Source organism: Perognathus longimembris, chromosome 7 (assembly GCF_023159225.1).
Source record: "Perognathus longimembris pacificus isolate PPM17 chromosome 7, ASM2315922v1, whole genome shotgun sequence".
In the NCBI taxonomy this organism is placed as follows: Eukaryota; Metazoa; Chordata; class Mammalia; order Rodentia; family Heteromyidae; genus Perognathus; species Perognathus longimembris.
The window spans coordinates 49,283,249-49,311,133 of record NC_063167.1 but is presented as its reverse complement, the minus strand read 5'-3'; the positions used below and the strand labels follow the sequence as shown (position 1 = coordinate 49,311,133).

At 41.3% G+C, this 27,885-nt stretch overlaps 1 protein-coding gene and 1 pseudogene across 1 annotated transcript in view; one reads left to right on the top strand and one right to left on the bottom strand.

Annotated features, from left to right (window-relative positions):
• The window catches only part of LOC125355296 (cystathionine gamma-lyase), a 48,600-nt gene extending 37,032 nt beyond the window's left edge, over positions 1 to 11,568 (bottom strand). The window contains exons 1-2 of the mRNA XM_048351580.1: positions 11,258 to 11,568; positions 227 to 308 (exon numbers count right to left, since the gene is read on the bottom strand). Coding sequence (XP_048207537.1) covers positions 227 to 308; positions 11,258 to 11,425 — 250 coding nt within the window. The 5' untranslated portion in view covers positions 11,426 to 11,568. The remainder of the gene's footprint in view (positions 1 to 226; positions 309 to 11,257) is intronic.
• An 11,146-nt stretch (positions 11,569 to 22,714) lies between these two features.
• LOC125355294 lies at positions 22,715 to 24,133 on the top strand (annotated as a pseudogene).
• Positions 24,134 to 27,885: the final 3,752 nt, after the last annotated feature.

The window sequence follows — 27,885 nt, the reverse complement described above, 5'->3', positions numbered from 1 at the left end:
ATAATAAATATTGGCATTTTTCCTGTTATACACATTTATTTCTACCTGATGATTCCACATGTATATATTAGACCCACTGAAACATCCTGGTAAAAAAGCCCAAGTCTTACTAAAACAAGAATTTTGACCCAGAAAATCTCATATTTCTTTCTAGTTCTACTTTCTGTGCCTCTGTGATGGTTTCTATACATTTACAGATCTCTATTGTGAAATGTGAGTCACTTACTATACTTAGCTCCATCCAGTGCTGCCACAGCTTTTTCCAAGCAATTTCTAGTGGGATTTCCAGAACGGCTGTATTCAAATCCCTGAAGAAATAAAGTAAGAGCTCATCTAAGATCAATAGGGTTTTTTGTTTTGTTTTGTTTTTCTTGCTGCTTGTTTGTTTTTGTTGCCAGTCCTGGGACTTGGACTCAGGACCTGAGCACTGTCACTGACTTCTTTTTGCTCAAGGCTAACACTCTACCTCTTGAGCCACAGGGCCACTTCTGGATTTTTCTGTTTATGTGTTACAGAGGAATTGAACCCAGGGTTTCATGCATGCAAGGCGAGCACTCTACCGCTAAGCCACATTACCCGCCCGGTCATTACGTTTTTATCAGAGTTTTAATGAGGATAACTCCACAACTACGTGTTCAACCTAAGCAACCAAAACCAGTCAGGATGTGTCTTAACATTAGCGAGAATTATCACAGTCATCTGTGGTGGTGTGGAGAGGCTCTGATGGTTGCCAAACTGAGCTAGAATTATATTTCTACCACATATGAGCAGATGGTTTCTAGGTAAATAAAGCTTCCAAGAGTAATCTCAAATTATCTGTACCATGGGAAGAAATTACAGTTACCTAATTCATAAAACTGTGGTATGAGGATAAGACATACCATCTCTGCTCATTTCCTGGCACCTGTTAACCACTGGGCAAATGGCATTTTTGGTGGTTCCTGGGGCTTGAACTCTGGGCATGGGAGCTGTCCCTGAGCATTTCAGCTCAAGTCTAGGGCTCTCCCACTAGAGCCACAGCACCACTTCCAGTTTTCTGGTGGTTAATTGGAGATAAGAGTCTCACAGAATTTCTTGCCCGGGCTGACTTTGAACTGAGATCCTCAGATCTCAGCTTCCTGAGTAGCTAGGATTACAGGTATGAGCCAACAGTGCCCAGCCAAAACAGCAATTTTTAATACCAGATCCATATTGTTATTATGTTAGGCTCAACTTAACCTATGATTCTGGAGCCAGTAGGAAAAAGGGATTATATGAACCCACAGAGTGATTTCACTCTAACCTATATTTCATTTCCTAAGAAACAGGGATGCAAGTTAGGAACAGATTTACCCGACAAAAGTGATTCCAAGCTGGATCCGGTGTCTTATGCCTCGAATCCTAACTACTACTAAGTAGGAGGGTGAGATCTGAGTATCATGGTTCAAAGCCAGCCAGGGCAGGAAAGTCTATAAGATTCTTATAGCCAATTAACTACCAAAAAAAACAGAAGTGAAGCAGCTTGGATGGCAGAGCACTAGCCTCAATCCAAAGAAAAAAGCTTAGGGGCAGCACCTAGCTCCTAAGTTCAAGCCCACGACCAGCAAAAAGGAAAAAAAAAATGTTCCAAACATAGGAAGTAATTCTTGACATAGCCCCTCCATGTAATACTTTCTAAATATTTGCATTTTTTCATTTTCCGTATGATACCATAGTATCTACAATGTTTTAGTCATTTTATTGAACCTGCTTTGAGGAAAATGAAGCCAAATATTATGATACCTAGAGGGATGTCTGAGCAAAAGTTCAATTTTGGGATTTGAACATTAATTAAAAGTTGAAAGACCCCCCCCCGAGTTTGGGGAAGTCGATCAGTCAGAGAGACCCCTCCAAGGAACAGCGAGACACACGATGGATGCAAAAGCAAGAGGTTTATTATGGGACGGGTACCCGGGCGTCCAAGTCCTCGCAGGGATGGCGCGCCCGGGGCTCGGTTTCTAGGGGTTTTTATGGGGGTTGCAGAAGCGGGTTTACAGAAGCTAAAGGCATAGTTACAGGATTCTGATTGGACAGCCTAAATAAGGCAAGGGACAGGGTTCAGGAAGGGGTCAGGAACTGACCTGAAGACCCCTTCACGATCTCTCCAGTACTCAAGCCATAACGGCGCCAGGGACTGACCTAAAGACCCTTTTACGATCTTTCAAGCCATAAACAATTTGGTATCTCCCTCCACAGGCATCCTATTTTGTTTCTGGCTCTTTCCAGCTGCAGCTCTATAGATTGTTGAGGTACAGAACGGGGCTGTTCATGCCTAATCTATGTTTGCGGTCTATGCTGGCTGGAGGACACCTTTCATTCCCCCCTTTTTCTTTGAACTGAATAAAATCTTTTATTCAACCAGGAGAGCCGTTTCTCGGCTGGTCTCAGGCTCTTGTTGCCTTAGTTGGTGATACTGTTGGGTAAGTACTAAGGCTTGTATAACAGACATTCTATCTTTCATGAACTGTACTAGCCTATTAAGAATGCAAGGGCCAAAAAGCAGAATTAACAGAACAATGGTAAGGGGTCCCAACAAAGTGGAGATTAGGGTTGTAAACCAGGGGGACCTGGTGAACCAACTCTCAAACAACCCTGCTGTTCCTAAGGCCACACATGAACAAATCCAGGCTTTACCTACAAAACCATCTCAGCGAGGGAATCAAGCAGTTAAAGATATGAGATCTTTCTGGTTAACATTTAGATGGCATCACATAAGTCCCCTTAACCCCGCAGATGCAGGTACAGAAGTTTCACATCGAACCCCCAATTCTGGCCCTATTTACCTATTTATATTATAGCCTGCCGGGAGCCAAAATAGCTGTCTGGATGTAACTTAAAGAAACTACAAAACTTGGCTGATAGGGACACCTGGGTCTGGCTTTCATGTTGTAAATAAAGAAACTCTAAGACTTAACCGATAAGGACACTTGATACTTTTACAACTTTGCCTGTTAAGCCTAACATCTGGTCCAGCTTTAATCAACAACCTTGTGAACTTATCCAGTCCCTGTCCTGAGAAAGAACATCCCACAGTTCTGTAACCTAGCAACCTAATGACGCTGTCTATGTGAGTTACCCTTTGCTGATTACTATATAAGCTGCCCTGCAAAAATAAAGTTTGAGACCTTGATCAGAATCCTGTCTTGGTCTCCCTCCTTGTGTCTGGTTTGTCTCTCATTCAGGTCAATTCCCCCTCGGGCTCCTGTTGACGAAACCCCACGGGCTGGGGCAATAGCCAATTTGATTATATACCAACTTTACTCATAAGCTCTAATTTTAAGACATATTGATATCATTTGCTACACACTCAAACTTTCTAGGGATTGTCATTCTTACTTTTAGCATGCCAAAACCGTTTCATCTAAAGGAAATGTTTTTGCTTCCCTAATTCTCTTTTCTAAAGTCTTTCTTTATACAGTTTAACATATCCCTACTCACACCACCTTTTACTTCCTCACGCCAGCAGTGACTTACTGGAACATTCTGTAACACTTGACTTTTTAAATCCCTTTCTTATTCTCCAAGGCTTACTATACTAACTTTCCTCTTTACAGTTTCTGGGGCTTCTTTGCTGCTAGAGTTTCTCTTCCTCTGGTTTGTAGAATCTAGTTTATCTCAGCTACATCAAGGCAATTTACTGTGACTCTACCCACAGGCTGTTAGGGAAAACAAAGGTGGGGCAAGGGTCAGCCTGATGGGGACTGCTGCTTCTAAAAAGCCAGACCAGAGCTAACTATCATGAGTTACTATTTTAGAGTGGATTTCTCCTGATTCCAGTGCCTTTAAGTGCCTAAGGTTGGCCAGTGGCATCTGTAAGATCCACCCTCAGGAGGGCTCCATGAAGATGCCCCCAGACAGTTTAAATCTCTGTCCAGTTACCTTGGTATCTGGCACACCTGATGGCAGTTACCTCCCTTTCTTCTGAGGTCACACCCTAATTTATCTGGACACATTTTAATACCCCACTCCAGGCATTGCCTGGAAGTGACTCTCCAGCCTGTCATATATGCTTTGATTTTAGCAGCAGGCCAGTCTGCTTGAAAATTTCTTACAATATCCAATTTTCTTAATAGAGCTAGTTATCTCCAGTCAACTCAAGAATATCCCCCCAAAATTTTAGTTTCAGCAGATCCAAAGCACTTTCCAGCAGAAATCAGCTGCTCATGATAAGAGTCCCATTTGTTTTACCACAATAGGGCTACACAGGGTGAAAATGTAGATTCTTCCAGATGACTGTTAGACTCTCCTTGATCCTCACTCAAATGCAATGGGCAGGGGTCATGGTGGTATCAGGCAGCAGTGGCTTCCAGTGGTTCCAGTAGAATGTCACACCTTCTGGGTTACCTGCAACTTTCTCCATAGACTGGTTAGAGAAGCTTAACCTAAGTTGACCTAAGGCATAACTTTAGTCAAATTTCCTTGTATTTTCCTGATTCCTTCTTAAGCACACTAGCTTTTGTAGGCTGGCACATCACTGAATGTCAAGACAGCTTTAGGCAATCAATGGCCCTTGGGTCATTTTGCCAGAACAATAAGTTTAAATCAAATGTTTCCAATAAGGCTAGGGTTTTTTTTTTTTTTTTTTTTTTTTTTTAACCAACATAGAAGGTTTGGCCTGTAACCATTTCTCACAAGTGCAGTTTCTGTACACTGTTAACCCTGTTGTCCATGCCCCTAATTTATCCTGTCTCATCTTTCCGAAAACAATTCTGGTCCCTTGGCCCTAAAAAAAGGGGGGGGGCTGATGGGCGAAGATCATTCATCTTCTGTAACTTCTTCAGGCTGACTCAGGGACGTTGACCTTACCTCGCCAGGAATCTATAATTTTATTCCACTTTACCAAGGGGCTGCAGGATCAGATGTCCATTAGGAGCTTTACTCCAAACTGGAAATTATCTTTACCATTTAACTTTAAACAACTACACAGACTTCTTTTTGAGCTACCGCAGTGTAGCCTTCTAATATCTTAGTTTGCGAAAGCATTTTCCCGACTGGCTGGGGAACTGATCTCTGATGACCTAACAGTGCCTACATTACCTTTGCAGGCCTTTAACAGATCTCAATAAGGACACAATCTCAGGTCCACAAACTTTCTTTCCTGAACAGATGTATCAGCTTAAAATTCTCACTGCCAGTCAGGGCTTTGAGTAGATGCAGGGGGTTGGGATTTTCAAACTATCCCCTATTTAACAAACTTGGCTTTACTACCCACTACCGCAGATGACTGGCAAGTTCCTGTCCAGTTACAAAATAGATAGACATGGGCAATAAAAGGCATGCTTACGAACTAGTCTTCTAGGACCTCCCGGCTCTGATTAACATTTGAAAGGCCAAACAGGAGTGACTCTAGGATCTGACACGCTCTCTGTCATCCAAGCAGTGGCTTACTGCCTCTGGATGTGCAATCACTCTGTCCCAGGAGTAACTTTTCCATGCTGGTATAAATGCACCTTTGTCATTTCTCTTGGTCCATCACTGGACTTGGACTCAGGGCCTGAGTGCTGTCCCTCAGCTCTCCAGCTCAAGTCTAGCACCCTACCACTTTGAGCCTCAAAGCGACTCACGACTCTGTTCCCAGCACTCTGCTAGCTGATTAGAGATGAAGACTCTCACAGGGACCTTTCTTTACCCGGGCTGGCTTTGAACTGCAGATTTCAGATCAATGAGTCTTACAAGAGGCCACTTTACTCCAATTAAAAGCAACAAGGTGGTCCACAAATAAGTAGTTTTTAAGCATGCTCTTACCTGGAACTTATTAAGGGCCAATGTTAGATCTTGACAAACTTGTAGAACTCATTTGTCCTTCTCTGTGGGGCCTGCTGGAAACTGTTACAAAAAACCTACAAAGAAACTGGAATGGCAATTAAACATTTTGGTAGCCATAATTCTCCTTTTCTCACTTTGCAATAATCATTTAGGACAATTTTACTTCCAAATTTCTCATCTAGAAATGCATTCTTGATTTGCAAGGTCTTTTACTAACCTCTGTTTAACACTAACACTTTAGCTCTTTAGCTCTTATCTGTGTTGGAAAAACTCTGAAGCTTAGAGGCATTCTGAAACCGGTACTGCCCTTTGCCTTTGGGCTGCCCGTTTTAAAAGAGCCTTTTTTTTTTCTTTTTCTTTAGTCCCAGTTACCACATGGCATGAAGACCTTTGGACTCAAATGACAATTTTTCCTTAATGCAAGAATTACAATTACAAAATTAGAAATACTTATCCATTCAGCTTTCCAATAAAGTAGTGAGATAGCCCATTTTGCCATTTCCTCCTACATACAGAGAGTTAATGAGAGTTTACTTTTATACTTGCCTCATTATGTGTAACTTAAGATAGTTACGAGTCTTACTATTACATCACATAAAATTCAGTACCTGAATCATTAAACTGATATCCAAAACAATTGTAACAAAAGTTAAAACAGTCACCAAAATTACAAACACATGAAATCCAGTCTCAGCATCTTTGCTTTTTCAATACATCCGAATTACAAAATAGCACAGGAATCAAATTACATCAGATAAATATACTTTTTAACCATTTAAAAAACTTTTTTTTTTTAATTCTTAGTACCTCAAGGGGCAGTTTTTTTTAAAAATTCCAGCCAAACCATTCATTTTTACCACCAGGTTTCCAAAGTTCACCTGAAAACAAAAGAGTCAAAAGAGAGGCCTCCATGGCCTGTCCTGCCAAACAGCCTATTTTCATCCTTTCATCCTACTCCTCAGAGCTTGATGAACTGTCTTGGTGCCGGCCCCACTTCTCTTCCACCATGCAAGGACACCCCCTTTTTGGCTGTCCCACCACGTGGATTCCCTCCAGGGCCTGTGCCACCACGTGGGCTGGCTAAGCTGTACTGTTGCCAGACCACCCCTCACTCCTGTGGATAGGCATACAGGCCCATTTTTTTCTTTTTAGAAACCCAAGCAATTTTCTCTTTTTTTTTTTTTTTAACAGTGATAAACCTTTACATCAAAATTTCTGACACTTAACCTTAATAATTTTTTTAATTAATGAAACATTTTCTTTAACTACAGTTCCTCTTTAAAACAATGCAATAATCCTTTAAAGCATTTGGTAACGCCCAAACTTAATGACCATTTGAATTTAAACTTAAACTCACTCAATTTTACATCATGCTAACAGTCTTGTACATGTTCACACTCACACATGCACACACACACACACACATTTAAAAGATCTTAAAGCGCGCAAAATAAACATCGGCCGTACATTTTCCAGTGGCAGGAGGTATTTTTGCCAATCTTACTCCTGTAACTCCCAAATTTTAAGACAAAGCTTTTAACAAATGATTTTAGCATTCTCCAGCCTCATTTTCCAGGGCTTGATAACTTTAGCAAAACATTTTAGCACACCAAATAATTTTCTGCTGAAGAAGGCTGGGTGGGGGGGTCACCCAGAGTTCTTTTTGCAGACACTCACACTCTGATTGTGAGCTGTCGCCTGCATATCTTTCAAATGAGCTAAACATAAATCCACGGGGGTAGAGGGAATCTGTCCCATTACGTCCGTCACAGTCAGGAGATACAAAAACAGGGAAGAACAGTCCAGACCAGACAATTTTTTCTACAACATAATCTTTTCTGGTATGTAATTGGATTTACTATTACTTTCTTTTCTAATTTACCACCAGACCTAGTCTCCTCTATACTCACTCTCGTCCTAGGCCCTTCTGCTTTCAATTTCACTTTCTCTTTTACATCAAAGTCCAATTAACCACCTCATTTAGACTTCTCAGAGCATTTTACATAAACCAGACAAACATACAAAAGTGGCGAGAGTAAAAGCAGTTTGACAAATCTGGAGAAGCAACGCTGCTAAGGAAAGGTAGGGAGGAAAATTCTGCTGGGGACATAAAGAGAAAGAGAAGGAGTCATCCCTGGAAGTCTTCTGTTTGCCACATTCTCAGCTTAATCCCCATGCCTAGGAGGAATTCAACAAACGCAGGACAAGGTAACAAAACAGGTTATGCAGGTTTGACACAAAAGAGATACACAGAGTCCTAGGACAGACAAAGCGAACAGCAGGGAGGCGAGACCAAGACAGACTTTCGCGGCGCGGCTTCGGTACCGAAAACAAAACTTCAGATGGAGACCTAGTGAGAGCCCGGCTACTCTCGTCTCCCAGAAGAACCACGTACCCGTCGGACAGCTGAGATGCCCCAAAAAAGTCCTATTTGGGTAGGATTCACAGAATGCTGGTGGGCCAAATACTTGGCCCCAGACAACAGATGGGCCACCTTGGCCCCAGACTACAGATGGGCCACCTTGGCCCCAGACACCACTGGGACGTCTCCCAGGGCCGCGGTCGGGAGTCCTGAGCTCGTCAGCTCCTCCACGGGTCCGCCAGATGCAGATCTAGTTAGCCAACTAGTGCAGATGCAGACGCAGGCGCAGTACAGAAACCTCACAAAAACAACACAGAAACAACACAGAGTGCTGGCCAGCTTACCTCCCATCGGTGGGTCGGTGGTCCCTGGGTGGGGGTCTCTATCCCGGACGAGCCCCCATCTGAAAGACCCCCCCCCGAGTTTGGGGAAGTCGATCAGTCAGAGAGACCCCTCCAAGGAACAGCGAGACACACGATGGATGCAAAAGCAAGAGGTTTATTATGGGACGGATACCCGGGCGTCCAAGTCCTCGCAGGGATGGCGCGCCCGGGGCTCGGTTTCTAGGGGTTTTTATGGGGGTTGCAGAAGCGGGTTTACAGAAGCTAAAGGCATAGTTACAGGATTCTGATTGGACAGCCTAAATAAGGCAAGGGACAGGGTTCAGGAAGGGGTCAGGAACTGACCTGAAGACCCCTTCACGATCTCTCCAGTACTCAAGCCATAACGGCGCCAGGGACTGACCTAAAGACCCTTTTACGATCTTTCAAGCCATAAACAATTTGGTATCTCCCTCCACAGGCATCCTATTTTGTTTCTGGCTCTTTCCAGCTGCAGCTCTATAGATTGTTGAGGTACAGAACGGGGCTGTTCATGCCTAATCTATGTTTGCGGTCTATGCTGGCTGGAGGACACCTTTCAAAGTCTTAAGCCAGCACCAGTGGTGCATGCCTGTAATCCTAACAATTCAGATGGCAGAGATCTGAGGATGGAGGTTTGAAGCTAGCCATGGCAAGAAAGTCCACAAAACTCTTATCCCCAATTAAATACCAAAAAAACAACAGTGGAGTGGTAGCTCAAGTTATAGAATGCTAACCTTGAGCAAAAAAGCAAGCTCAAGGACAGTGCCCAGGTCCTGAGTACAAGCCCCAGGATTGGCGCGTGCGCTCGTGCGTGCGCACGCACACACACACACACACACACACACACACACACACACACAAAGGAAAAGAAATAGTCTTATAATTTTCTCCCCTGACTCATAGTGTACATAACAAAACAAAACCATTATTTGCACCTTTGCTCTAAGTTCCAGAGCACCTAGTATTAGTAATAGTAATTTCTAAGTTTTATTGTGTTGTTTCCTCATTTTGGACACACTGAGCAGACAGAGTTTATAGGGCTTGGAGAATGTCCCCCACACTTCTCCAACACCACCTTCCTAGTGTCACTTGTAGTTGTACCCACTAGTCCAAATCTAAAGAAAGCTTGAAGTTTTCTGGCAGTAGCCACAAAAAGGAACCCCATGTTTCTATAAATATTCACTAGTGAGAGGAAAAGCACCTAACTTGAGTGGAAAATTGCCTGTGGCATTCAAAGGCTTTTCAAATGAAACAAAAAAAAAAATAGAAACTTCTCATTCAACTCTTCAAATTCCCTTTATGTGTTTACCTGATACTGTTTAAAGGTACAAAACAAAATATTATGATTACACATCCTTTCTTGCTTTCTAAAAAACCTTTCATTATTTATGTCATAGCTAAAAGGTGTGCACTAAGTTCCAAAGCTCAGCAAGAAAAACATCCAGTAAATTAATACCAGGAAGAAGCTACAAGCTTAGAGATGTGATTGTCTACACATTTGTACTTCAAAATGCAGTAGCTGGAGATATCCTAACCAATGTGTGGAAATATCCTTAGAACTCTATCACACAAAACAGGGCTAAATCTTTAAGAATATTTTTTAACTTACATAACACACTGAAGTGGTTTTGGAAGCATAATCAATGGTTTGGTAGCTAAAAAGTTTATTTAATAAATTTGTTATGAGACTCAGCAACTTTTAAATATCCCAAGACCTATCCAGTATACTACCAAAAGAGAGAGAGAGAGAGAGAAAAAAAAAGGTAGGTGATTAAATAAAGAAGCCTTTCCCATCTTCATAAAAGCCATTTATGCATGAGTCTGGGTCAGTTCCTTTTCTGTAAAAAAGCAAACTGTCCTACCCTCTAACCCAGGTGTTGTGATGACCAAATAGAACTCATTGAATAATCACTGTGTACCATACAGCTTTACAAGCATCAACAATATATGCTAGGTACTATTATTATCCTATGTATGTACAATCAACTTGAGGTTTGGATAAGTTCAATAACTTCCTCAAGGTTACCCACCTCAGAAAGGATGATGACATTGTTCAAACTTATGTGTTTTAACTATATGACTTGTGTTTGAAATCACTAAGCCTAGGAGCATAAGTAAATGATGCAATGGATGAAATTGTTGCTAACATTGTACAGTGAAGTATGTTGTACAATACAATGTAGCCTATTGGTGATGTTCAAGAGATTTGTAACAGCTCTACCAGTGACAAAAGCTTTAGGCTGCTGTTACGATCGGATACACACTACACAGAAAACTAACAATAATAACTGCATAAAATAGTACTAATAATATGTAAGTATTTTTTAGCATACTGTAGCTACTTCGTTACTAATAACACCGCAACTGAGAATGATCTTAATACTAGTTATTACATTTTTAAGCGGACTCCTTACTAGATATTTAACTATTCTGCTAAAGCTAACCAAAGAAGTTATGATTCATTTTTCAAATTAAAATTTTATCCAAAATTACAAGAATTTCAACCCAAATTTAAAACAGCAAGTTTGAATAAACGGTTCCTTCCAGTCAGGCTTATCAAACTAAACACCAGCACTGGACCTGCAAATTCACAGAGAACTGCAATGAATGCAGTGTAGAAACATCCTTTCAGTGTAGAAACATCATTTGTAAAACTCATCAATTACAGGCATGCATTTTAAATTGATAAGCCATGGCTCTTTTCTACCTAGCCCTGCCAGGACAGCAACAGACAACAGCCCCAGCTCACCGAGTGCAGGCCGGGTGTCCCTTGCTTGAACGTGGTGGACAGCGAGATGGGGGGTACCACCGCGCGGGAGTTCCATTGCTCCGGTTCCTGGCCCACGTGGATGGCCTGCGTGGCGAAATGTTGGAAGCTAGGCTGAAAACCGTGCCGGGACGCGTCTTGTTTTTGCATGATGAACTGCGAAGGAAGGAGACAAAAGGTAAAAAGCCTAAAAGGTGTAACTAGGAAATCAGGGCTCGAGAAAGAAGAATTCGGCGAAATAGAGCTAAAGGACTGTGGCTGCCCCAACCCAAAGGGGTAAAAGGCCAGATAACAGAAAGACTCAGCAGCTGAGACTTTTATTAACCAGCAAAAAGGGTTTGCCATCTCGGCTGGGCAGGGCTAGTTCTGTCCAATGAACGAAGGTTCTGATGGCTCCTTCGATCCTCACTGGCTGGAAGTTGAGGCATTGCCTGGCTTATCGCCAATGCAGACCTTCCGGGTGCAGGAAACCAGGTGCCGCGGGGTGCCTGCGTCCTGGCTGTGCTCGACGCTGCGTGCAGCATTCCTTACTACTGAACTTGGCAAAGCTGCTATGCCAGCTCCCGTGAACCTTACTGGGTGTCGGTGGCCTCAGGCCAGAGGTTCACACTGGGCTTGGAGAGAGGCCTGCTGCAAGTTGAAACCTAATAACCTGTAAACAGACCACACAAATAACCTCCTCTTCCTGTTAGCCTGTGTCCCTGACCTCCCCACCTTTTGCCCTTATGGTGGTTGAGAGATGTAAAGGACTGATGGAAGATTGATTAGAAAGTGGCCCTAGCAGAATTGGCAAATTGAATTCTTTATGCACACTGCAAGTCTTTTGAGGTACACTGACCTCTCCAATGTCCCAGTATCTACTGTGGTTCAGATGGGAGTAAGGGGCACATTTTTAAACAATAGCAAAGCTACTGCAATGAAGTTGAAACCAGAGTTTTAGATGCCCGGTTACTTGACCCCAATATGCCAAATAAAGAGACGTGGTAAAGGGCAGAGAAGGAGATTTATTACATGGTAGGCATTGGAGGACAACACTTCAGGACATCTTCAGCCTTCTTCAGGCATATAGACATTGGTTTCAAGTTAAAGGAGGAGAAGGGGAGGGGGTAGGGGGGAGGCAGGGAGTGAATAGTTAAAGGTATAAGTAGAAGAGTCCCAATTCTTTATCGAAATGAACTCCAGAAAATAGAAACAAGAGGTTGTTCTTTTTCTTTAAGAAATACTATTTCACTGGTGTGTTCAGAGGAGAGCAGAGGTGGCTTCAGGCACGTTGGTAATCCATTGTCTCAGGGTTGCTCAGCAGAGTCCCTGTGTTACAAAGGTTCATTGACGCCTGGTAGGTGGTCCAATCTTTCTTGTATCCTGCAAAGAGACTGCAGGAGAGAAAGTCTCAGGACAAAGGATCTAGGTGCTAAATGGAGACTGATGCCTAGCCTTTAATCTGCTTTCAGTTAATTCACAGGCCCAAGTAAGGAGTCAATGTTTCACACCAAAAGAAAGAAAAGGCAGTTTTTAAGTGCCTCTCACAAGGATGCCTAAGTAGAACACTGGCAGCTTACTAAAAGCCATCCAAACTTGAGCTTTTCAAAGCATCATTATTTTTCTTTGAAGTACTTTGAGGAACTCCCTGATGAGAAAGATGCTGTGGCTTTGAGAAACTTCTTGGAACCTCAGATCCTTACACAAAACGCTTTTGTTGTTATTAAGTTAATGGCAACATCTTGGCAGGAAACATGAAGCAGCCAGTCACCACATTTCCCACTCACCTGTGCCACAGAGTCCTCTTGTGATTTTTTTTTTAAAAAGGGTTTTAAACAAACATAAGTCTTGCTCCCCAAACAATTGACCTAATCACTCTTGAGACTATTTTCAGGGACTGACTACAAATATAAGAGCATTTCTGTTCCTAGAATTACTAGCTAAAATCCTGAAAGTTATCTAGTGAATTTAGAAAGAATAAGAAAAAATAATAACTTCTCAAGATGTGCAGTTGGAAAGACAGATGTGGAGAGCAAGAGTCAATGTGCTTTTCAGAATAATTTCAAGGACCGTGACCCATTGAACACTGAAGAGATTTCAGGAGGGGGGGGAGGATGAATTGCACATAAACACTAATAAATGTTGATACATACTTTTATTTTTAAAATATGGCATGTTGATAATTACAAAGCATTCCAAGCTACCAAGTATGGGTAACTGTGAGATTGCATTTTTGGACCCCCAAGCCCAAAGGCCAGGAGTCTCAAATTAGATTCACCAGTTTCTCCCTTATGCCAAACAACAACAATAACAACAACAAAAAAGATGCATGGTGAGGACTAGACAAAGATTTATTACAAGGCATCCATGGTAAGACAGTACTTCAGAACACCTTCAGCCATTTTCCTGGTACAAACATTGGTTTCAGGTTGAAATAGGGAGAATTTTGGGGTTGGGTGAAAGAAAAAGAATGGTTAAAATTGTCCAGGACTCAGACATGGCCTAGTGACCATTGTCTGTCTTCGTCATTGGAGGAGTTCTGGAGAAGTTATTACTTCATTACTGAAACAAAACAGGAACAAAGTGGTCTCCTCAAGTTTTGCCTATTTGCATTAATATGATGATGCTAAGAAGAAGCACTGCCTATTTGAGGGGTAGTTTTCCTTCCACCTGAGATACTGAGGCAGGATAAATGAAGGAAAATGAGGCCTGGTGAAGGTAACTCAAAAACAATATATAGGGCTGGGAATATGGCCTAATGGTAAGAGTGCTCGCCTCCTATACATGAAGCCCAGGGTTCAATTCCTCAGCACCACATATATAGAAAAACAATGTATAGAAACACAGAATCATTATCTTTGTTTCTAAGAGAGACAGCCGGATGCTTTCTCAAGGATAAGTAAGCTTCTGTTTCATGGCAGGAGACATTCTTACCTGGAAGGGATACCCAAAATATCTAAGAACTCAGAAAGTGATACAGCAAAGATTTCACCTGCATTGGTTACAATACTTGCCGAGTGGATTTTCTGTTTCCTGGGATCCAAGGTGACTGAAGAGAGACTGCAACAGAGAAACACAGAGAAAGATAGCAGAGGTCAAAGGACGTATGTACAAAGCCATGGGACTTTTAGTTAATTTGCAAAGACCAACAAAAGCATCTGTTCTGTTGTTTCTTACAACTATAACTATATGTAAGTATATGTTTGTGTGACATAATAATAGCACTTGGGAGTACAAAAATTTTAAGATTTTATTAGGTGGCAGGTTAATATTTTCAGTTGAGGATTTAAAATATTCACTTGAGTGGCTCAGAATTTTTCTTGAGGGGTGAACTCAGAAGAGATGAGCAGGAATATTCTGGATACTTATTAGCTATGTTTAACAGCAAAAGAACAGGAAGCAACTTGGTCATCTACCCATGGGTCAGATACTGGACAGACAATATGTTAAAGCTCTGTGATGATTACTTTACATGAAGAAGCAAAAAGAACTCTTATCTCCAATTAACCACCAAAAGCTTAGCAAAAGAATAAGGCCTTGAATTTAAGCCCCAATAACAGCACGCGCGCGCGCACACACACACACACACACACACACACACACAGATCAGAAAACGAAATGAAAAAAAACAATAGAGAAGTTGATTCTGAAATAAAATAAAAACAAGCCAAACCACAACATACTTTGTATCAAAAAAGCTCCAAATACAAATTATTATCTAATGAATTTAAATTGTTTAAATACTTCTAAATTATATTACTTTACAGTGCTTGAGAAACTAAGTAGTTTTGATTTCTTAGCTTCCTACAATAACACAATGCATTCCTTTTTAAGATCATTTTAAAGCTAGGACTGATGGCTAATGCCTGTAAGGTGGCTCATGACTACAATCCTAGCTAAACAGGAAGCTGACACCTGGAAGAGCACTTTTCAAAGCCAGCTGAGCAGTGCAATCTTGAGCTTCTATTTGCAATTAGCCAGGAAATGCTGGACTGGAGGTGTGATTCAAATGGCAGCCTGAAATATGAAGGCACAGTGAAGTGTGGGGCCCTGAGTTCAAGACTTGGTGCCAGGGGACACACACACACACATCATCATCATCATCATCATCTTGAATTTTGTTTAGTTCTAATTAGTCTTTTCTGTCTTTAGATATGGAAAGTTTTTTTTCTTTTTTGTTAAGTTTTTATATATTAAGTTGTATGTCCTTCAGCTTTTAATCATCATAGTTACTTTATCAATGTCATGTGCACTTACCAATTCCTAAAAATGAGAAGTTGGAAGACAAAAGCAGTTTAGAAAGAGGGCAGAGTGCTGGTGCTGGTGGCTCATGCCTGTAATGCTAGTTACTCAGGAGGCTGAAATCTGAGAATAGGTACAAAGTCAGCTGTGGTAGTAAGTCCATGAGATTCCTATCTCCAATTAATCAGGAAGAAGCCAGAAGAGAAACTATGGGGACAGGTACAGTTTCCAGTTGATGTTGTTCTTTTCAGCCAGTACTGGAACTTGAACTTGGGGCCTGGGCCTTTGTTTGCTCAAGGCTAGCACTCTACCACTTGAGCCACTGAAATGCTCGAGTTCGGGACCCCCGAGAGACCACCAGAGACCAAGACCAATGCAAGTAGCAGAAGGACGTTTATTGCGAGCTAGCTCGGTCCTCCGCACACTCAGCACGCTGGTGACACTAAGAAGCCCTGAGCCTAGGGCTTCCAGCTGTTTTATACATTCTTTGGGGAAAGCAGGGACTTAGCATACATCATAGCATCTTTTATCAAATCAACACACACTGTGGGAAAATTATAAAATAATTCTAAAGCATGTTTGGCCCATTTGATGGTGGGAAGGATTCTGGAAAGGGTCATTGGTCAGATCAAGGGACCAGCGCGTTTAAAATTGATTGTTTTAAGCCATAGGGGTGTAGCAAGGGGGATACATGCACAGCTGTAGGGTTTTAATTAGATACTGGAGACCACACCGAAACCACACCTGGGTGGGGGGAGTTCTGGAGAAACTCCAGAACTTGTTTTTCTTCTCTGATCAACCCTTAATCAGTTTCAGCCATTCAGTCACTCTGTCCCAAGGCATTTCATGTTTACTGGAAAGCTAGGAGTATGGGTAAGGTTGGTTTTCTACAAGATGGAGTTGTTCTGGCTTTTCACCACTGGGCCACTTCCAGTTTTTGCTGCTTATGTGGTACTGAACAGTTGAACCCAGAGCATCATGCATGCAAGACAAGCACTCTACCATTAAGCCACATTCCCAGCTTCCAGTATATTTTTCAATAGGGAAGAAATGATAAATTCAGCCAGATACTGGTGGTCCAACCCTAGATACTCAGGAGGCTGATATCTGAGGATTGTGGTTCAAAGCAGGAAAGTCCTGAGATTCTTATCTTCAATAAGCTACTAGAAAATGTCAGAAGAGGGCTGGGAATATGGCCTAGTGGCAAGAGTGCTTGCCTCCTACACATGAAGCTCTCGGTTAGATTCCCCAGCACCACATATATGGAAAATGGCCAGAAGGGGCGCTGTGGCTCAGGTGGCAGAGTGCTAGCCGTGAGCGGGGAAGAAGCCAGGGATGGTGCTAAGGCCCTGAGTCCAAGGCCCAGGACTGGCCAAAAAAAAAAAAAAGTCATAAGAATACACAGTTGGCAATAATCAAAGGTCTGTGAAGTCTTAGAGTAAGAAATCAAGGGCTGGGAATGTGGCTTAGTGGTAGATTGATTATCTGGCATGCATGCAGCCCTGGTGTTCCATTCCTCAGTACTACATAAACAGAAAAGGCCAGAAGTAGTGCTGTGCCTCAAGTGGTAGAGTACTAACCTTGAGCAAAAGAAACTCAAGGACAGTGCCCAGGCCCTGAGGTCAAGCCCCAGGACTGGAAAAAAAAAAAATATATATATATATATATAAACTATTTCAAAAGGGAAGATTGTTTTCTCCATAAACCTATTAATATTTCTCTCCTATGGCCCATCTCCCATTTCTGCAGTGATATTTTTCTCTCAATACCAATTTCCAAAGGGTTATTTAAATTTGAGTTGTAGCTCAATGATTGAGCACCTAACTACCAAATATGAGACACCTAGTTCAAACCCCCGGACTGCCAAGTTAAATATAAATAAATAAACGGGGTTCACTAAAAAGGTGATGCTGGGGATCAATTCTTCATTCTCTGACAAACAACTATCCAGTGTTGTGTATGTCCATACATAAGGGTTTGGCTTGGTTTAAGTTCTATTATGTGTCTCTGTTGTCTATTTGTTGTTTCTTTGTTTGGTGTGGGTACTGGGGCTTGAACTCAGGGAATCTCACTCTCCTTGGTGTTTTTCACTCACAGCTGATACTCTACCTCCTGAGCCACAGCTCCAGTACTGGCTTTTGGATGATTAATAAGAAATAAAAGAGTTGGGAGGCTTGAACCAAGATCCTCAGATCTCAGCTTCCTGAGTAGCTAAGATCATATGCCTGATCTATTAGCACATAGCTAAGTCTCCACTTTTTCATTTTCTCCATTTGCTATCAGAAAATAATTTAAAAACCAAATTGCAAACTAATGATGATATGCTTGACGAGAATCTCTTCAGTGACTTGTTTAAAATGAAGTCCTTCATCTAGATCCCCACATTTCTCCAGGCAGATCACACTAAGTTTTCTTTTTTTTTTTTTTTTTTTTGGCCAGTCCTGGGCCTTGGACTCAGGGCCTGAGCACTGTCCCTGGCTTCTTCCCGCTCAAGGCTAGCACTCTGCCACTTGAGCCACAGCGCCGCTTCTGGCCGTTTTTTCTGTATATGTGGTGCTGGGGAATCGAACCTAGGGCCTCGTGTATCCGAGGCAGGCACTCTTGCCACTAGGCTATATCCCCAGCCCTCTTTTTTTTTTTTTAAGATAAGTTTTTTTGTGAAGGTGATGTACAGAAGGGTTACAGTTACATAAGTAATGTAATGAGTACACTTCTTTTTGAACAGTGTGTCCCACTCCCTTATTTTCTCCCCCTTTTTCCTTTCCTGGCCTTCTGCCCCCAAGTTGTATAGTTAATTTCCAATATAGTGTCTAGTGAGTATCACTGCTGAATTGGTTCATGCTTTGTCCCACTGTTTCTGTGACTTCTCCTTCCTTACCTCAAATCAGATAAACTTATATGCAAGAAAAATGGTACAGAAATAAAAAGAATGACAAAATGAAATAAACCAAAGGAAAAACAAAGAAAGAACTGCAAACAGTACAATTTTTAAAAACCTCTTATTTCTATTGCTTGAATTTTATATGGTCATATGCATATAGATATTGAACCATATAATCCTCTCTTAAGAATGCCCTCCATTGTCCACGCCTTATAAATACTTAGATGCTGTTTAATCATGTCCAAGTGTAATTATTTGTCTTTTACTACCCATTGCACTTGCTTGTAGATTTATAGACATATTCTAGTTATTACAAAGAACAGAAACCATGCAGCCTATGCTTTTTGAGGTCTGTCTTACTTTGCTTAATATAATTTTTTCCAAGTCTTTTATTTTGTGCCAGTTCTAGGGATTGAAATCAGGTCTAGGCTCTGTTCCTGAGCTTTTATGCTAAAGTTTAGGGCTCTCCTGCTTAAGCCACAGCTCCACTTGTGGCTTTTTGATGCTGTTGTGGAGATAAGAGTCTCACATACTTTTCTGCCCAGGACGGTTTCAGAACCTCCATCTTCATATCTCAGCCTCCTGAGTAGCTATGATTACAGGTGTGAGCCACCAGTGCCCAGTTTAACTATTTTATTTAATCTACACAACTATAAGGATTAATGGGTCAGGCAACAGGGGCTCACAGTTTTAATCCTAGCTATTTTCAACTAGCTTAGATCAGAGAAGAGAGTATGAAGCTAACCCAGGCAGATAAATACCAGAGACTCTTGTCTCTGACTAGCACAAAATGGAAATAGAGGCTCAGCTGAAGTAGCTGAATGCTAGCTGTAAGCTACTCAGGAGCCTGAGATGTGAGATAAGATTCAAAGCGAGCCCAGGAAGAAAAGTCTCTGCTGCAGCCAAAATAACCTGCAAAAAATCAGACTAGAGGCAAAGCCAAGTGGTTTAGACAACCAGCTTAGCAAACAAACCAAGCAAGAATGAGACCCTGACTTCAAATCCAAGCACCAACCAAAGAAAAAGTCAGTGAGCAATTTTATCCAGTTATTTTTGAGAACCATTGAATTCCTAGAATAGTTTTTTATTATAAATGAGTCTGTAATGATATTTTCTTATGTATGACTATATATTTATTTAGAAAAACTTTCTTTAATTTTCACAAAACTTTGTGACTAGATATATTCATTGAGACACCTCATCCATTAGCAATGATTCTATTTTCTTTTATTTTACTAAATTAAGGAGAACCTTACTTCTGTGATTTGGTCACAGCCCAATGTTCTGCTTGGCACAAGCCTTCCATGGCATAGACCACTGTTTGTCTCTACTATTTTCACACTAGTAGCCAAGAGAATTCTGTCTGAGCCTTTTTATCTCTTTATCTGTAGCTTAGAAACCAAAGTCTTTAAATTGTCCTTGTGACCTTCCTGCTCTCCAGTTCTATTGTGCTCTCCATTCAAAGTGGCCTCCTTGCTGTTTCTTGGAGATCCTGTTGAAGGACTTTCCACCAGCACTCTACTGAAAGTTCCCTTCTTCTAAACAGTCTGAAGCTGATTCCACCATTAACTTCAGGTTGTTGCTGAAATGTCATTTCTGCCTCCATTAAAATGTCAAAGCCCAGGGGCTGGAAATATGGCCTAGTGGTAAAGTGCTGGCCTGTATACATGAAGCCCTGGGTTTGATTCCCCAGCACCACATATATAGAAAATAGCCAGAAGTGGCACTGTGATTCAAGTGGCAGAGGGCGAGCCTTGAGCAAAAAGAAGCCAGGAACAGTGCTCAGGCCCTGAGTCCAAGGCCCAGGACTAGCAAAAAAAAAAAAGTCAAAGCCTGTTTCTTCCCTAAAATGTGATTTTTTGCCTGCAGTTAGTTATTTAGCTAGTTAACTTTTCAGACAAGTTCTCATTGTGCAGCTCCCAGCCTGCAAGTCTTCTACCTCCTGCCCCTTCTCCAGAGTGGTAGCATCACCAATATTCCTCACCATGTAAAACCATAGCATGTTATTTTTTAAAGCATTTCCCAACAATAGGTGTTTATATGAGACTCTTGGGACCTTATGTTTTTTTATTTTTTCATTTCTTGATGGGGAAGCTTAAACACAGGTAGTGAATGCTCTCCTTTAGCTTGTTCACCCAAAGCTGCTAGTCTACCACTTGACCCACACCTCCACTTGCAGGGTTTAGGTAGTTAAGTGGAGGTAAGAGCTTCACAGACTTTCCTTCCCAGACTGGTTTCCAACTCTGACCCTCAGATCTCAGCCTCTTGAGCAACTAAGATTATACGCATGAGCCAGCCACCAGCCCCTGTCTTTTGGGACTTTTTAAAATGTGGGTACTAGCATAGTAGATCTAATATTAGGTCAAAGATTATGTATATCTAACCTGCCAAATTATGGTGAGTTCATAGTTCAGGAATTTGTGATGCTAATCTATCTTTAAAATGAAAACTTGAAGATGATAATTTTTTAAAAAGAAGAAAAAAATCCAAGCACCAGTTGCGTAGCCCTATAATCCTTGCTACTGAGGAGGCTGAGAGCTGAGGATAGGGCTTCAAACCCAGCCCAGGCAGGAAAACCTGTAAGATCCTTATCTCCAATTAAGCATCAAAAAGCCACAAGTGGAGCTGTGGTTGAAGTGGTACAGTGCTGGCTTTGAGCAAAAAAGCTCATGGACAGGGCCTTAAGTTCAAGTCTCATTGGGGGTGAGAAATGGGGGGAAATAAGAAAGAGAGACAGGATAAAGAAATAAATCTATATGTAATATCATGTAATTTAAAAATAGCCTTTAACAACATATCAAAAGACCGGTACCATATGACTAAGGGAAAGCAACCAGAGGACTGAGACTGAAAGACAGAGAAACTGAAAAATAGAGACAGAGCTTGTAAGACCAATTTTGATCCTCAAATTCTTATCTCTTCTCCTTTATGAAGAGATGGATAGATTGATTAAGAGGCACCAGGTAGGCGGCTAAATGTGTAGCTCAAATGATAGAACATTTGCCTAAAAAGTGTGAGAACCTAGGTTCAATGCTCAGTATTTTATAAAAGGGAAGAGGGAGTATGAGGAGAAGGAAGGCAGCAAAGAACCTTCTTTCTTTCCTTTTCTTTCTATTCTTTTTCACAAATATCAATATGTTCTTTATCATCTATCTTCTCTCTAAGATGGAAGTGAGACAGGCATTTTTTTCCATTCTCCAATTGAACCCTAACAAATTGGGTTTGTCTTCATTCTCTCTAGAGGTTTCAAAATTTAGCAAGGACCTTCTTAAGTACATCAGGATTTTAATACCAGAAAAGTATCTCACAAGAAGGAAAAAGTCTCACATGATGAGCCCTTTTACCAAGGATTTATTTTAGTATATTAGGATGTAGGGAGAAATAGAAAAAAGATTTCCCGATAACATGTAGGAAATCAGAGTTAGGCTTTCAAATGGTGATTCCTATCAGTAGCGTTTATACTTTCTGAGCTGAATGAGTATAGGTGAATCATGTCAACCTAGCAACTCCTAATCCTTAGACAATGGTTTGGGGAGAGTAAAATGGCAAGGCTCTCTACAAACCCATAATCTTTTAGGACTTTCTCTTGCTAGCTAGGACTTTCATTCTTCCTGAATTTATTCAACCATGAGGAGTTTCCAGATGTTTACCATTTCAAAGGATGAAACAATTTAGAGAACCTCTCTGAATTCTCCTAATTTTGTAAATTAACACCCAGTAGGTAAGAGCATAAAGGGAGCTTAGCTGTTTTTTTTTTTTTCAGCTTATTGTTTTCAACTTCTGAGTCTGTAAATGTGTGTGTTCACATGCACACTCTAGAATTGAGATTGGAACTGGCCTTGCTCTCACACATGGCTTTTTCTCTCAGTGTCATCACTACCACCTGGTGATGAAAATTATCTTTGGGATAACATTAACTTGGGATGGTAGTATTGATACTATAATCTTTTTGTTATTGTTAAGAGATGTATATTGAGGTTACAATTCCATAAGTCAAGGAATCAGTATAATGTTTCTTGGACAATGCTACCCTTTCCTTCACTTTTCCCCATTTGAAGCTATAATCTCAAGTATAACATATATACTACTGAGAACTGGGGCAGACCACTCACATCTCGATGAATAGATGTTTTGAGTACTACCACTACAAAACAAAATTGATGCCTCCAGAAGAGCTTTAGGAAATCCAGAAAGTGGGAGAGAGAGAAGAGCGCCTTAGACCTCGGTACTCGCGAGCAGGGAGGAGGGCACCAAGAAGGACGCAGCGTCTGGGGAGGACCCAGACCGAATGGAGCTCCAGCTTCTACAGCTAGGAGTGAGTGACGCTTCTGGGAAAAGCAAGAGTGCCAGTAATCGGGCTGCTCTTGGCTCGCGAAAAGAGTCCGAGGCGGCAATGAGGGGCGAACAACACTATTCAAGATGGCGAGTAAAGAGATGTTTGAAGATACTGTGGAGGAGCATGTCATCAATGAAGAATATAAAATCTGGAAGAAGAATACACCATTTCTGTATGACCTGGTTATGACCCATGCTCTTCAGTGGCCCGGTCTTTCTGTTCAGTGGCTTCCTGAATTGACTAAGCCAGTAGTAAAGAATTATGCCCTTCACTGGCTGGTGTTGGGAACTCATACATCTGATGAGCATAATCATCTGGTGATGGCTCGAGTTCATATTCCCAATGATGATGCACAGTTTGATGCTTCCTATTGTGACAGCGACAAGGGTGATTTTGGTGGCTTTGTTTCTGTGACAGGAAAAATTGAGTGTGAGATTAAGATTTAACCATGAAGGAGAAGTGAACCGCGCTTGTTACATGCCGCAGAGTCCTCACATCATTGCCACAAAAACACCATCTTCTGATGTGTTGGTTTTTGACTATACAAAGCATCCTGCTAAACCAGACCCAGTGGAGAGTGTAATCCTGATCTTAGGCTAAGAGGTCACCAAAAGGAAGGCTATGGCCTTTCCTGGAACTCTAATTTGAGTGGACATCTCCTGAGTACATCCGATGACCATACTGTGTGGCTGTGAGATATTAATGCAGTACCAAAGGAAGGCAAAATTGTGGATGCCAGAGCAATCTTTACTGGCCACTCTGCTGTTGCCAAAGATGTGGCCTGGCATCTGCTGCATGAGTCACTGTTTGGATCTGTTGCTGATGATCAGAAACTTATTATATGGGACATCAGATCTAACACCACCTCCAAGCAAAGCCACTTGGTGGATGCGCACACTGCCGAGGTCAACTGCCTCTCATTCAATCCCTACAGTGAATTCATTCTAGCAACTGGCTCTGCAGATAAGACTGTAGCTTTGTGAGACCTGCGTAACTTAAAGTTAAAACTCCATACCTTTGAATCACATAAGGATCAAATTTTCCTGGTCTATTGGTCTCCACATAATGAAACCGTTCTGGTTTCCAGTGATACTGATCGCCACCTGAATGTGTGGGATTTAAGCAAAATTGGACAAGAGCAATGAGCCAAAGATGTAGAAGATGGGCCTCCAGAGCTCCTGTTCATTCACACTGCCAAGATTTCCGACTTTAGCTCCCCAGTGAGCCTTAGGTTATTTGCTCAGTGTTGGAGGATAACATCGTGCAGATATGGCAAATGGCTGAAAACATTTACAATGATGAAAAGGCAGATGTGACAACCTCAGAACTGCAGGGACAAGGATCTTAAACCCTAAAGTATAAGATGTTTCTGTTGAATGTAATGCTTACAAGAATGCTTGATTTGTCAAGCACCAAAAAGGCATTGTATAGTAGAAAAATGTAAGTGGGATGGCTTATCTTTACCCTCTGATTCTAGCACTTTCAAGTAAGCTGTTGCATATTGTATCATATTTGTAGCTATTAGGGAAAAAGGAATGTTGCTTAAAGGAGAATATTATCATCGTTTAAAGTACAAGTTTGCAGAGTACTGCCTTTTGAGTCAGATGTCTTCATTTTCCCAATTAAGAGCTTGCTCAAGTTCCAAATATGCAAGGATAACTTTTTTCACTTTTTCCTTCTAACACTTCTTGATTGGCTTTGCAGCAATAAAGTTTTTTCTAAAAAAAATCCAGAAAGGCAGCTTAGAAGGCCTGGTTGCTGGTTCAGGGACACTGAAAATGCACAAAGTAGTGGAGTGGAAATGCCAATATGAGGTAGAAAGACATTGTAATGGAAGATGAGATTGGAATGGTAGAATGACTGTCATAAAGGTGGGTAAAAAAAGGGAGAAGTATGTTTCTCTCAGCTGAGAGTAGAACAAGGCTGATTGTGCACCTCTTGGGGAAGTCACCAGGGGACCAAGGGCCAGGTTTTATACTTCCTTTGTTTTTCCTTACAGAAACAGATCCCCAAGTATCCACTGATACAGGAAAATTGACCCCCACATTTTCTATTCTAAAATAGAACTGCCTTCTTGCCTGTGTACCATCCAATGGATGGTGGGTGTTGGGAGTGGTTTTGTTTTCCTTCTGCAGTTTTATAACTTTATTATCACAATCAAATTCTTCTTGCTGTGAGTAAATTCATTATGAGCTATTCCAACTTTTAAATTATACTGTCAGGATTTGTATACCAGTGAGCATTAGTTAATTGGTGTTATACAATCACACACTGTAACAAAACAAACTGAATCTCGCTAGTACAGAGATAATGATAAGCACCTGGTGTGGGCCAAATTCACTCAGTTGCAAATGAGGCTAATCCTAGTATCTAACTTATGGCTTGTATATAGAATAAATGAGTTCATACATTCAAACCTATGGTGAGACTTCAAGTAGTGTTATTTGAAACCCAAGACTATAAAATGATAGGAAATAGAGTAAATTAGTTCTTACACTTCTAGGTCCTGGATGAAGGAGGCTGCAGAAACAAGAAAATAAGAATTGGATCACCAGAGAACCAATGGTTAGCACCTATAATTCTAGCTATTCAGGGGGTGAGATTTGAAAATTGAGGTACAAAGCCAGACCAAGAAGACAAGTAACTGTGTGTGTGTGTGTGTGTGTGTGTGTGTGTGTGTGTGTGTGTGTGTGTATACCTACAGTATAAAAGAGAACTTGGAAAATATGATGCTTAAAAATAGGTGAGGTTTAGGGGTTGGGGATATGGCCTAGTGGCAGGAATGCCTGCCTCGTATACATGAGGCCCTGGGTTCAATTCCCCAGCACCACATATACAGAAAATGGCCAGAAGTGGCACTGTGGCTCAAGTGGCAGAGTGCTAGCCTTGAGCAAAAAGGAAGCCAGGGACAGTGCTCAGGCCCTGAGTCCAAGCCCCAGGACTGGCCAAAAAAAAAAAAAAAAAAATAGGTGAGGTTTATACATTAGAGATGGTTTTGTCAAAATGAAGATGGATATATGAATGTGAGTTTCTTCTCTTCTTCAGTTTTCCTTTGTCTTCCTCCTCCATTTAACATCTGTGGATATTTAACAATAATTAAAACTGTAGGAACACAGATTTGTATATGTGTATGTATAGACATGTACAAGCCAGAAGGTAGTTTAAAATATCTGGTACGTATTTTAATTAATAGGCCACATCCATTAGTAGCATTGTAAATATCTACTTCCTGAGATGAAATGTTGAAAATATTTTGCTTTAATTTTAAGTGTCTTTTCTTTTTTTAGTCATCAGGCGTGTAGTCATGGGCACTGCCCCTGAGCTTTTTTTACTCAGGGGTAACACTTTGAACCACAGCTTTACTGGTGGTTAATTGGAGAAAAGAGTCTCACAGACTTTCCTGCCTGGGCTAGCTTCATGATCCTTATATCTCAGCCTCCTAAATAGCTAGGATTACAGGCAGAAGCTACCAATGCCTGGATTTATGTGTTTTTAATATACAGATACCATGATGTACTATCTCAGGCAAACACAAAACGAGGAAATAAGTAGAGTTATTTGAAAGTGAAATTTTGAAATGATCATAGAGTAAAACGAAATAGACATGTAAGAACCAACAAACAAAAAAAGTCAAACAGCACAAAGTAGCTTTCTTTTCCTTTTTTTTTTTTTTTCTTTTTGTCAGTCATGGGGCTTGAACTCTGGGCCTGGGCAATATGCCCGAGCTATTCAGCTCAAGGAGAACACTCTACCACTTGAGCCACAGTGCCACTTCTGGGTTTTGTGGGTGGTTAATTGGAAATAAGAGTTTCATGGACTTCCCTGTCCGGGCTGGCTTTGAACTGCGATCTTCAGATCTCTGGCTCCTGAGTAGCTAGGATTACAGGCATGAGCCACTGGCATCTGCCATACAAATTAGCTTTCTGTAGCAGACTTGGCAGTAATACAATGGGTATTCCACTATAGCTAAAGGAAAATGTGATGAACAGATTCATCAAAGAATGCAAAGGAAGAGCCAGAGAGGCAAGAATTGGCACTGATCATCCCATAGCAGATGTTCATGAGTATGGCCTGTTGTTCTTCTGGTCTTGTAAGTCACCATCTGTCTAACAAACAGAAATGCTCTGTTGATCACCCATATTGAGCTCTACTTCAATGCCATTAAATACTATAAGCAATTATTTTGATTCCATGCTTCCCTAGCTGATCTTTGCTTTTTGGGCTTTGAAGGTATTTTAGACAAAATACAAGGATGTACTGAAGAGCAATTCTATTCCACCCTACCATTCATTTTAGGCCGGAATATCATAATCTCTGCACTAGCAAGATTCAGTCTATTCTGTTACAGTAAGTGATTGCTTGTATTATGACATATTAGTCTCCTTTTTAATTTTTAGACAGTGTCCTGCTATGTATCGCAAGCTGGCTTCAAACTTGAAGTTTTCTTACCTTAGGTTCCCTGGTGCTGGGGTTATAGATATGGACTACCATACCTAGTCTTTTATACTGACCTATCTCTGATTCATCCTGAAAAATAAGACCATTATCAGAAAATTATATCTCTTTACTTGTAACACTGAGGACCAGCACGTGGACTGTGATAAATCTGTCCTATGAAGTGCTGCCATATAAGGCTCTTGACCACTACCCAGTATTTTCCAAACAAAATGCTTTCTCATTCTCTAGTCAAATGTTCCTTTTAGTCAGAGAACCACACTATGTTTAGAGTTTAGCAATTAGAGGGGCCTCAGTAACTGAATAAATACTTGCATTATTTTTCTTTTCTTCCCTTCCCTCCTGTACTTCCTCTCTTCCTTCCTTCCCTCCACCCCTCTTTCTTCCCTTCCCTTCTTACACAGTGACTTACTATGTACACTGGGCCGGCCTCAAACTGGTGATCTTGCCTCAGTCTATCAAATGCTGAGATTACAGGCAGAATCCCTGGCTGACTTAGTTTTCTTATTTTCAGTGTTCTCAATATTGCCTCCAAATGACCCAGGACACTATTTTTGGAAGGTGTAAAAGTGGAACATGCGAGTCAGAAAGAACTGAGAGCTGCAATGAGAAAGTTGGAGAATCAAAATGGGTGCCATCTAACCGTGCTATTCTCTGTGCCTGTTCTTCCAGCCCAACTCTCCCACAGCCTCTACTTCCTTTTTTTCTACAAAGGAA